Consider the following 13045-nt stretch of genomic DNA (forward strand, 5'->3'; position numbering starts at 1 on the left):
GAGCTGCCACGTCAGCAACAGGAACTGTTTAGGGTTTTATCACCACCATCTGCTTTTCTTCCTGTTGCAGAGGCTGCCCCTGGAGCAGAGGGAGCACCCACCTGGTCCCTTGCAAAGGTGGGCAGCTTCACCTGGACTGCTACAGCTGCAGGTTCAAGCCAATGCTGTGACTAGATGTGAGAGGAACATTAACTGTATAAATATGTGGATGCTAAAGCCAAAATGATGCAATTGGCCTTCTCCCTTGGCAAGGGTAATGCTGAGCATCAGCAACTTAACTCCACAAAGGGGAGTAATAACAGTAAAACAGCATTTGGGTAGAAGCCTTTTTCTGAAGCTCTGTAATGGTTTCTGTGCTTTTTTATTTTTGAGACGCTCTGCATGCTGCAAATGGCAAGAGAGCCAAGAGCTAATATGTATCTCCCCTCCGGAAACAGCCTGAGCGTTCTCAGAACAAGCTTCGATTTTCAGGCACTGAAACAATAAACCCCACTTAAATCCTCTGCTCGTACAGAGCTGCTAGCCAGTGTCTATCAATTTAAAACACTTTCAAAGGCTGCTCTGGGAGGACTGGGACTGTGCCCATGCCCAAAAGAGCACACTGTTTTTGACACTGATTACATTTACCTTGGATTCTTAAGAAGCCTTTAGGCTGACAGTATTTAAAAAAAAAAAATTGCCAATACCAAGGCATGCTGATTTGTTGGAGCAGTGACTGATCATTTCCATACTTGTTTTACTATTCTCAGTCTTCACTATTCAATCCAGCCTGAATCCTCAGAATGAGCCTGAGAAACACAGGACAGGAAGCAAAGGAAAGATGTGCTGAATCTAAGATGCATCTTCTCATCCTTTCAGAACCATATGATAAATTTTAATCAAATTCATTTAAAAAGTGGTCAGATTATGATTTCCCTTCCCCATAGCATATATAAACTTGTGTGAAAGCTGTTAGAAGCTGACTGCAGGTATCAGGCTCTCTTTTTTGACCCTTAGATCCGTTTATTATGTCTTCTTTTCACGGCTTACGATCCCTTCTCTGACCACGTATTTGTGTAATAAGCATGGTCTAAGAAAAATGGTTGGCAAGAAAATAAACACACCAAACCCTTGCTTTAATCAATCCAAGCATCTCTTCATCCACTGAGCTTGTAATCTCTGCACTAGGACAATTATGCAGATAAAGAAAAATTATCACAGCCTATTAGGGAAGAGGTAATTATGGCCATTTCAAAGTTGAGTGCAATTAGAAATGCCTGCTGATTTATAAGGTAGTTAGTACTCAAACACACTAAGTGCAATCCTGCTAACAAGGCCATTCACAGCTTCTGCAACCCTCCTCTCCTTCGTGTCTAATATTGTCAGATTGTGGGTGACAATCTAGTAACACATTTGAAGTCATTTATATGAGCTTTTAAATTTTTTTTTAAACCCTAGAACAAACCAATTTCTTTTCTGTTCACCCAGAAGAATCCATTGCTGCAGTTGCCTTCCAAAGTACAGGCTGTGTATACTACATCGGATCCATAAAATCTCTTCAATACAATGGTAGACAGTCCTTGTTTTCTACCTTGCACCTGAGTACCATTTTCTCAGGTAAGAACAGGCATTTATGGAAAAAAAAGTCACTGTGTTGAGTAAAGGTGAATTTTATTGAAGTGATGGCCACATGAAAAGGCCACCAAAAACATATTTCCAAACAAAATACTTATCTATCCAGACTAGCAATTCTGAAATTACTACAACAAATATATATTTATTTCTTCATACATTTGGTTTCTCAGCTTGTGAGTGGAGACTGCTATTTGCAAGACTTCTAAGTGAGATATTTTCACAGTACCAACAATAGTACAACTAGCAGGTAGTTTAGGAGGTATTGGTGCACTGGGTGAAGCTAAGGCATAAGCCAAACGAAGCATGTATGTTTAATCTGGCTTCAAAGTCACTTAGTACAAAGTAAGGAGAATTTTTAGGCATTCCTCCACAATTACATAATGGATCATCTCTTATCACAGCAAATAGATGGAGGGAGCTAGATGAAGAAGAATTAAATCTAGAAAATAATATAAGCCTGTATTCTCACAGTTCTACTTTGGGGAAGGAGAGTCATGAAAGAAAAAAAGCAACCTTACTCTCCAGTGTATAATTTCTAACATGGTTCCCTTTGGCCATCCTGAACCCCACATTCAACTGGCCACATCTATACAACAGCCTGACAAGTTCTGATCTTCCTGTCTTTCAGCTGGAGCACTTTCATCTGTTTGCACAGATGAGTCTCCCTTCTGGATAAAAGGAAAATGAAAGACATAAAACCCATTTCTAAGTCAGCATTAGAGAGCTGAAAATTCAGCCACAGTGCAGGTTTGGGAACGCTGAATCACTCCCATTTTTGGTTTTTACTTAATATATAATCTGTGTAGTGACAGCAGAATTACTATTATTATTATTACTTTTATTATTATGCTCTCCTAATGCTTGGGCTGAAGGAAGGCTGTCAAAAGATGAAAAATGGTCCTAAGCTCATAAACATTTTGGGCAAGGGTGATATTTTCTGTGAAACATTCTAATAAATGTGGCACTGTAAAGAAAACAAAAGGAACCAGAAAGCAAAGTCAGCACAGTGCTCTTCCAAACAAGAGCACCACACTATATTAAGAAGCAGCAGTCCTAGTTAAAACTTTAAAATGTTTTTTGAAAGCAAATCACAGCTACAATGCTGTACATTAAAATGAAAATATCTGACATATAAAAAGTTCTCTATGCAAAATAATCCTGTTTCTAGTTCACATTCTTCTATGCCATTTACTCAATTGTCTGTTAAACTTTATTTTCTTACGGTCAGTTTACTGCTTTATAGGTAAGTTCTAGCAATCTTAGCAACACAAAACAGTTTAGTAACAATTATTAAAATATTTTTGTACTAATTAAGATCTCTATCTTTCATTGTAAAAAAAATATATTAATGCAAGTTGTTCACGCCATTCGTAAGTACAGTACTGAAGTTTTACTAAAAACAGTGAGCATGCAGCTCAGACTTGAAAGAAGTGAATAAGCAACTGGTATTTCATACAGCCACTGATATATGATACTTGCACACCTTTATTCACAGCTTACAATGTTCAATAATTTACAGTTCTGAAATATGTGCATTTTAAGAGGAACTTGTCACAGCTCTTAAGCAATAGCAGAGACTAAATCAGGTCAGCAGCAAACGGAGTGTGAACTAAGTGAGACAAAGCCATACCCTTCTACTCATGTGCTTCCATTGTTAAAGTCACAGCAGGAGGACGACTAGCACTTATTTTTATCCATGTTTTAAATCTCTCCTGTTGCTGTTTTGGCATTCTTCTGAGTGACATTACCAAATCCAGTTGAATAAGGAGTTGGAATCCAGCATCCAAGATCTGGTCCAAATCATTCCAAAGGCAAATGCAAGAAAGCCTAAACACAGCCTCCTGCTTGCTACCTACAGACACCTGAAAGACTTGTCCCTCACACTACTGTTGATCAGTTCTATGTTCTGAAAGTTCCCAGAGGATGCTTTCCCCAGCAGCACAAACCATAAAGGTTCCAGTTAAAATATATATTGGAAGGGAAGAAAATAGAAGTGCGTAAAACAGTGGAAAGGAATTAAAATACCTAAATAAAGCCTGTTGGCTTTGTTGAATGTGTACTGAAATATATGCAACAAGCAAAAAATTAAACCAAAAGCAAACTCACTGAACAGTTTATTCTCAATATGTTGTTGCCATTCAGCTGTTCATATGTTCAGATTAATCTCAGTCTGAAATAAGGCAATATTAAAGGGACAAGCATCTTTTCCTCAGAGCTAAGGTAGATAGGAAAGGAAGTGCCCTATTTAGTATTTGTATGGGTACCAGGGAAACACTCTCTGTAAAACACAAGGAATATGAAAATATGAGTGAAAAAGAGAGAAAAACTCTGGTTTAGACATAAGCAGGATTCAAACATGTGTATGCTTTTTAAAACCTTACAAATAAATTAAGATGGAGAAAGGCATTATGGACTATATAAGGGAACAGACAACTGAAGGTAAAAAGAGGTGCTGTGTTGATAATAGAAGAAGAGATGGTAGAAATTTATTTTTCTTGGGAAAAACCTATAACATTCTGTTGAGTTATACAGAGACCATCTCATCTGTGCAAATATCTGCGCAAACAATGTACACACACAGGTAATGGAGAGAATAAGATCTTCAATCATTAGAACATTTAAAAAATGCATCTATTGACAAAAGCTTCATTCTTTTCCCTCAGAAGTTGATGTTATGACCTGTGGGCTCAGATTCATTCTTTAGTGTCTTCACTATGACTAAGTCAGTGTGAGTAGTCTTGTCATCCAATTAGAGACATTGTTACAGTAATGGAACATTTTTTCCTGGTCTTTTCCACAAACTTCCAACCTCAGATTAAAAAGCCCTAGCTTAAGCCCTTTCTCACAAAGCTTCAGCTCACTTAGGACCTCTGAGTCTTGGAGTACTATCCTAAGGCCTCCACAGATGCCATTAATCTCTGTTATAGTACCATGCTCAAGTGTGACAAGCACTGTATTTCATACAGATTTTTGCACCCTCTACACTTTGTGAACTGTTGCCTTCATGTTCTGCAAAAGCAAAATAATTTAACAAAGACAACAACTTTAAAGCAGAAAATGCCCTGTTTCTTAAATATCTTACATTTTGTAGCCTTCACAAGAGAGGAAATAATTTTAAATTTCTTAAATGTGCAGAGAGTAACACTAACCATATAGATTAGCTAGCTGACAGTGATATGTGAAAGCAACTGTAAACACTTTTAAATGCTTAAAATCTAAACTCTAGTTATTCCAGTTAATATAAGGTCAAACTTTTAAACTGATATCAAAAGAACTATCACAGGTTGACAAATTCTGTTTCCAAACTATTTGCAATGAATTTGTCACTTCTCATAGTTCTTATTATATGTTTTAACATTTTCAAGAAAAATAGTTCACTGCTGCCAGAGCATAACATAGGACCATCTTTCAGAGCTACTGCAGGCTTCTTTCTTAGTGGAGCCTAAAAAGCTGAAAAAAACCCACACAAAAATAAAATCCTGTAGTTCAATGACACAACACAAACAGATCTACAGTAAGATTTCTCAGTTTTGCAGTTGTGGAATGTTTTTAAAGATGCAGTGTTTCCACTGTTTTATCGAAGTCCTGACCAGCTGTGGAGGTACGAAGCCCACCCAGAAGGCCGTGAGGTACTTTCTTCTTCACCTGAAGGAGGAAGAAAAACATACTTGATACTATGTTAGACATTTATTATGTCAGACAATACATCATTTAGTTACATATCCTTGCCCCCTTTCCTTGCCTTCATCCTTTTTCAAATGCTGCCCTCAAGCTTGGCGAGAAAGGAATTCGCTCTTGGGCTGCCATAGACATGGATTGTATCACCAAATCCACTTGACTTTGGGTACTTAAGAATGTCTGAAAAAGGTAATTTATCACCATTCTCCAGAAAAATCCAATCAGTCTTCATTAGAGGGCCAAATCAACATCAACATGCTTTTAACTTAACTTACATCTTGTTTTTCCAAATGCACAGCCTATCATGGGATGCAATACTTGAACACTTCCCTTTTTAATGTGATTTTGTTCACAAGTTTTAAGTTCTGATATGTACATGTGTTGCTTACTATTTATATTAATTCTAAGATAAAGTATAGGTCAGTTGCTAATGAAGTACAAGAAGCTACAGTTACTGTCATTGAGAAGTGACAAACAATACCTTAAAGAGCATTTAAGAGAAAAAATGCTGCTGAAAGTGTCTCAAGCAGAAACAGAACACTACTGTACACAGAAATCCAGTGTTTATTTCTTGCAAATGCCTATTTTATGTCCTTCCCTAGTTCCTTTATTTCTTCAATGAAGAGCATATTTTAAGATATTTTTAAATGTATTATATTGAAACTAATATAAGATCTGCAGTACTGCCTTGAGAGGACCACTTGAGTTATCTGTTTAGAACATCTGCAAAGAAAATAATTCAACTATATAAACCTCTATTTTGACAATTTTTTTTTAAACTCTATTCAAAACATGAACACACTAAAATTTTCAACTTACCATTGTCTTCCTAAAATGTGACTGCTTCAGAAGAAATTATATTTCATGTCAATTTTATGGTACTTGTTCTGTTTATTGAAAACTGAATAATAACGTCCTGACAAAGAAAATGGTTTTATGACTGGTTCACTGGCATTATGATACTAAGTTTTGTTTTTTCTCAAAGGTCTACACAACAGACAGCACAGAACTATATCTTTCCCTTTTCACTTTTCCTCTTTTATGTGACAATATTTTGAACACCACCTACCTTGGGCAATTGCAACCAACTTCCCCTTCTCCTCAGGGCTGAGCTGCAACATGGTGTCTATAACTGGGAGCAGCCGTTCCTTCTCACTTCCTGATTTCAGAAATATGAACTGCAGTAGAACATTCTTCAAGTATTCTAGATTAGCCACAGACTTTTCTCTCTCTTGATTTCTTTCCAATCTTCTTATTTCATTCTTAAGAAGCTGCAGATGAGAAAAAAAAAAAGTAATACTGCTTGCCTCACTTAATGAGTAATTGAACAAAGGTCTTTTAAAGAGCTAAAAAATGAATTGTGCAGCTTGCTTCAAAAGGAATAATGCATGTTTAGCAACATATTCGGGACAAAAAAGGAGTGAAAATAAAATATGTGATAATGTTGTAAGAAATATCTTATTGACTAAAAATACCCTTTTGGGATAAAATTTGTGCAGTATACAGATACAATATCAGTGATAAAATAGTAGTAACAGTGGAACAGTTAAATAACTCAGAAATCTCATTATATTAATTTAAAAGCATATTACAAAAGAAAGCTTAGTACATATACATCACCAAATTTTATACACTGGGATTTTCTGACAGATATTTGGTCTAAGAAAGAGACCATGGAAATTAGAGCTGTCCTCACATCTCTTGTGTGTCTGCTAACCTTTATTTGTTCCATTAGGATTGCATTGGTTGCTTCTGATTCACGGAGTAATTCATTCAAGTGATCAGCACTCTTAGTTGTTGTGTTTAGTTTCTGAATCAGCTCATCCTTGCTGAGATCTGCTTGCCACTGAGATGGTTCTGCAATTAATTGGAAAAGAAAACTAAGAGAAGGAAAAAGCACTTGCATCTACTTCATACTAACTTAACATCACAACTTGATTAATGCAGTTTCTTATGAAGAGAATTCATACAAAGTCAGAGTGCAGACTTAACAGGCACCAGTGCTGCTGCTGCATGCTTATTTTCTGATCTATTTCTGTTTATATATTAGAAGGAGGCTGGCAAAATAGTGCTAGAGTACCTTGAGATACCTGATTTAAACTTATTCCTTATTTCCTACCCATAAATGGAGATTTTCAATATTTATCCATGAAGTGTTCAGTAGACTTTTAAAACAGGATTATATGCTACCATGCATTTTTCTGGTTTTTGGGGACTCCTAAAACATTATTTTTCATGCTGGATTTCGCTTTCCTAGGAAAAAAAACCTTATGAATAAAGTACTGTTCTAATAAGTCTCATTAAGATAAATAGAAATTTTTATCCTTTCACTAACAGGGTTAAATCAGCACTTAACTGTCCCTAGTAGAGACTTATCCAGAATACAAAAATTTCTGTAACAATTGACTGACTTGCTCACTCAGTCTTTTCCCTTTAACAGCTCAGAAATACAACATCTTTAAATCACTAAAACCTGTAGAAATGTCCTACTGTAAGTCCTTAATCAATGACAAAACTCCTACAAAAGTTCAGGACAGTGTAAACTCAGGGGCACTTGACTACACTTGTCTTGCACCTAAAAGCATGAAAACACAATGAGCTAAAATATTTTGAGGGCACAAACTTCTGCAACCTATGTAGGCAAGCACTCCTGACAGCCACGTCCTACCTACCAGGCTTTGCTTCTGGTGAGTTCAGCAGTTGCTCCAAGGACTGAACATAGGTGCTGGCTGAGGACACAGACTCTGTGTCTGTTGTTTCCATACCTTCTCCCTCCTCCCTAGCCACAGTGTGCACATCGAGCATGGGAAGGTCAGTGCTGCGCCGCTCTCTCAAGGTCTTCGTTGCTGGATTTGAAACAGCTGGACCTGAAAGATACTTACTGATGTTCATATCAGAATGAAACTGGGAGGGCCATTTCCTAGGTGTGACTGTCAGCGATTGAGAGTGGTACATAAAATAGTCTTCAAAATGCCTGGGAAGGTGAAGTCAAAAGAAAAAGCCAGCTATGCACATAACATTTGTAATAGTAAAATATAGCCCTTCACCTCTGAATGGCCATTCCAGTCAAAGTCTGGTTCTAAACTTGACTAGCAATTTTTATTTCAGTGACTGTGAAACCTTCATGCACATCTGCCTGAAGATGTGTTTTAGTTACTGTAAGAGTAACAAATATCTTTAATGGAAAACAATTTGCTTTTGTTTCAACCAGTCCTGTGGGAAGTGTAAATTCTTCTGTTTTATTACTGTGTGCATGACCCCTCTACTTCAGTAATAGAGCAACTTCTTAAACTGCTACTGCTGCTTGGCAAATGCCCAACTACATCCTGATTAGTGACTATACAGATACAAAAACAGCACTTGAGATTGAAGATGGTAAAATCTTAAATTGGAAGAAGGATCAAATAGCAAGTATAATAAACAGCATGTATACAAATAAAATTCTTAAAACAGCTTCCAAAACACTTTTCTTTAGCTTTACACTTCATACTTGAGGCAGATGTCCAGCATGCTCCGAAACCTGAAACATGACAAGAATACCAAATATTTTCAAAGTAGTTTCCCCCCATTCTGTCTGATACTGCAGAACAGGTATCAGCAGTGCAGATTCTAGAACAGAATTAGTTCCAGTTGGAAGTGACCTACAACAGGTATCTAGTCCAATTGCCTGACCGTGTCAAAAGTTTAAACATTATCAAGGGCATTGTCAAAATGCCTCTGCTTCAGGCATCAATCAAATCAATCAATGGGAAGCCTGTTCCAGAGGATGACCACCCTCTCAGGAAGAAAATGCTTCCTAATGCCCAGTCTGAACCTCCCCATGGCAGCTCTGAACCAATCCCACATGTCCTATCACTGAATACCAGGGAGAAGAGCTCAGCACTTCCCTCCTCACTTCCCCCACACAGGAATCTGTAAGACCGCCATGAGGTTGCCCTCAGCCTGCTTTCCTCTAAATCAGACCAACCCAGAGTCCTCAGCTGCTCCTCATAGGACACTCCTTCCTGCCCTTAACACCACATTTGTTGCCCTCCTCTGGATTTATTCAAGGACCTCAGGATTCTGAAGCAACAGTAAATAATAACAAGGATGCATTCCTGACTTCTGACTTGGTATCTGTGGACTGATACAGCATGCTGCAGATTTCCCAGAAAAAGTTGCTGGTGATTTCACAGAAGCAAACACTGTAAGCACATTTTAGTTTCAGACTGAGGTACACAAATTGGTAACTAACCCATGAAAACCTGGTATTCTGCCTGGAAGTTACCTCTAGTGCTTGGTTCACTCTTGAGTTGGAAGAGCTGAGCTTCTACTCTGGAGAGCTGCTGCTGAAGTGTCTCTACTGTCTTCCTGTGCTCTTCTTGCAGGTTCCTGACCTGATCTCTGAAGTTGTTCCGGAGAGCTTCGTTCTGGGCTGTCAGCTGACTCAACGCCTGGGCGTGCTCTGTTTTGATGACCATGTTCTCAGACTGTATTGTGCAGAGCCTGAAAACAGTGCATGCACAAACAGTAAGACACAAGCAGTAAAACACTGTAAGTTTTACATTTTAAAATTTTTACAGTTTGAGGCAGTTTTCAATTTTCATGCGTATGATTATCTCAGAACGATTATGTGTGCAACTTTTTTTCATTTAAAGTCCTCTTTTTACAGGGAAAATCTGAGACTGAAAAAGTTACTTATTATATGAATGCACTGTGCTATATAAACTTGACTTCTATTTCAGAACAAAAAATTCAGACATCTTTGGGAAATAATGAAAGACTTAAGAGACACTGAGGTCTAAACATTCTTAAATTTTAAAACTGCATCATGACTGTTTACAGTATCATACAGGGCATGTCACTTATACTCCACTTCCTACAACATTTATTTACCAAGCACTTGGGACTTCTAAAAACACAGGTTTCTAAGGAGGTAAGTTTATTTTTTTTAAACATCAACTTTTAGTGCTGAGGAGTGTAGCTGTTAGCAAGAAATATGTCAGTAACTCATCAGTTGTACTTGGTTTGCAGGTACTCCAGAGGCAAACCAAGATTTTCACGGGCAAATAAATATATTAAATAAATAATAATATACAATATATTATTTATTTAATATATATTAAATAAATAATAATATACAATATAGACATGATATATATTAATATAATAAATAAAGTCACAAGTAATTAAATGCATTTATGGAAAAACTAAGCCCAGAACTTACCCTTATAAGCATACAGACTTAAACAGAGCCAGAGCAGTGTTTAGGTATAACGGGAATCTATTGTGAAATGGGTTGCTTCCAGAAAAATGCAGAACATAATTTGGTTGACTACAATGAATCATTATGTAGCTGTCAGGAACAGATAAAACTGTACAAAGACAGTGACAAGTCAACAGTTCCCAATATCAATCAGTAATTTCTAATCAATACTTCATGTGACAATCTCTGTACCCTAAATAGAGAAGACAATGATAGATGCTTTTTGTGGAGCTCAAGTATTATGTACTTCTGTGATTTTAGAGGGAGTGATACAGATTAAACAGATTCCATTCATTTTGAAAGAAAAATTAGGCAAATTAAGCCTCTGGCAAGCATAAACCTAAAGTACAGTACTTTCTGTAAGAAAGGGGCTTGGTGGACAAGAAGTGGGTATTTTGTCAGTGAATCTGTTTGCTTTCCATATAATTACCTTATTTTTTTTAATAGGAAACATCCATAAAATTTAGTAGAGTGGTACAACACAAATGTGGTGCTGGGCATTAGACTTAAAAATAGTCAATGTGCTTAAAAATGTTAATTTTTAGGTCTGATAGTTAAGAGGTAGAAGGTTTGCAGAAATCTGAAATTCCCCTATCAGTTACTATTTCACTGTCATTGTGGAAGCTTCTGATGGCTTGTGAAAAATAGCAAACAGTCCTTTTGAAATCCCTTTAACTTTCTCAACAACAGGCCTATTTTTTGTGAAGTACAGTTATAGGCTTCTACATGTTAAGATCTCAAAATTCAAACAAAATAAAATATCCCTATCTTTTCATCAGCAGACCATACTTTTCACGGAGTTCTGCTTCTTTTGCAACAGTCTCTTGCAGCATCTTATTGTGTCTTTCCAGCAGGGTGTCGTGTTCAGTCTGCAATGCCTGGAGTTCAGATGCATTCATCTGTGAATTATGCTGAGCATCTTGCAGCTTAACTTTAAGTTGATCTATCACCATTTCCAACTGTTCCCTGCATGTGGAAGAAGAAGGAATACACAACACACATTTAAAATAATTAAATTATTGCAGAACTTATATGATATCCACAGCATTTTGGATAGTTAATCCAATTTACATATTTATTAATAAATCAACACAGTACTAAGAGCAAAATAATTTCAGAATGTGGCTACAGCAGAAACAATCAGATTTTGTTTCAACACAGATACAAATAAGTTTGCCACATCCCATCTGAACTGCTGGGAATGCAACTATTAGGGTAGGAAGCATGACTGATAGCACTTTCTACTTCAAGGAGGGACAAGACAGAAGGAAAATAATACATGGGAATCAAATGGGAGAAAAAATTTCTTCTTGAAAGTGGTGAGGCTTTTTTTTCATTTGTTTAGTAAATGCACATCAGTTCAATAAGACCAAATACAGGGGACAAATGGTTGGAGTAGATTTTGAGCAAATTACTAGAAAGCAACATCAAGTCCATAACACATAAACTCAGTTGGTCAGAAACAATTCAAAATCAGAAATATCAGGAAGAAAAAAAATCTTAAGTCACATGCATTCTTTTTCTACTGATTTCTGTGTTTATATATGCAGACCCCTCCATTATCTAATGAACTGTGTATCTCACTAATCCTTAGGTTGATACTTGTAAATAATTTCTTTGGGAACCATTTGTCATCTGTTTATTGTTTATCCAATTTGTTTTCAAGATGATTCTCTCTCACAAAAAAAATTATCAATACCAGAACTTCTTAAAATTCTGCAAATAAGAGAGTCAAAGAAATGCGGCTCTTACAGTTTGTCTGCTTCAAAAGCAAGAACGTCTCAAAAACCCCAAACCAGCCCTAAATCCGAGTCCTCCAACCAGGCACCAGTCGCCCTCTGGTGGATGTTTGGCCGCAATTGCCGGCACCGAATGCGGGTCCTTGTCAGCAACGAATCCTGGCATTGCACACGTGAACGCCCAGTCTGTCACCAAGGGCAGCCATCGGTGACTAATGAAAACAACCTGCACAAACTGATTGACTTCTGCAGTGAGTTGAGACATTTTCTGTAGTGAATATGAATTTACCTGGCTTACGACTGTACTTAAAGTATTTCCAGGGAACTTTTGGTAGTGTAACTCTTTCCTTCCAAGTCTTTCCTCGTATGATACAACATACAGGATTTCATAAATATGCAGTAACTGATGACTGAATTGGCTTTACCTACACCTAACCACTCACTCCTGAAAAAGTTCAACGTGAGCTCAGCTGAACTGAACCAATCTGCTCTTTACCTCTTTGGTGCAAATGGCACTTGGCAACTTCACATTAGAGAAAACCATGTGCCAAGTCTACACAGAATGTGCAAGCTAACTTCTGCTCATGAGAGTCATAAAAAACTTCCTAAGACCTTACTTCTCCTTCCAACTGTAACAATAGGTGATCTACACAAAAATAATGGCTAAAAAGACAAATCCAGCGATTAGAGACTAATATAGCACCATGACAGTAGGAACTGATAATATTTCTTCTGTTCAGTCAGGCAGTGCCACAGTCAGATTACAGAT

At 37.2% G+C, this 13045-nt stretch overlaps 1 protein-coding gene across 1 annotated transcript in view; it reads right to left on the reverse strand.

The window, feature by feature from the left end:
- Positions 1–1633: 1633 nt before the first annotated feature.
- GCC2 (GRIP and coiled-coil domain containing 2) overlaps positions 1634–13045 on the reverse strand; it is a 30898-nt gene continuing 19486 nt past the window's right edge. The window contains exons 18-23 of the mRNA XM_064709985.1: positions 11327–11503; positions 9560–9777; positions 7965–8159; positions 7010–7149; positions 6362–6563; positions 1634–5259 (exon numbers count right to left, since the gene is read on the reverse strand). Coding sequence (XP_064566055.1) covers positions 5189–5259; positions 6362–6563; positions 7010–7149; positions 7965–8159; positions 9560–9777; positions 11327–11503 — 1003 coding nt within the window. The 3' untranslated portion in view covers positions 1634–5188. The remainder of the gene's footprint in view (positions 5260–6361; positions 6564–7009; positions 7150–7964; positions 8160–9559; positions 9778–11326; positions 11504–13045) is intronic.

This window comes from Zonotrichia leucophrys, chromosome 1 (genome assembly GCF_028769735.1).
Source record: "Zonotrichia leucophrys gambelii isolate GWCS_2022_RI chromosome 1, RI_Zleu_2.0, whole genome shotgun sequence".
NCBI lineage: Eukaryota > Metazoa > Chordata > Aves > Passeriformes > Passerellidae > Zonotrichia > Zonotrichia leucophrys.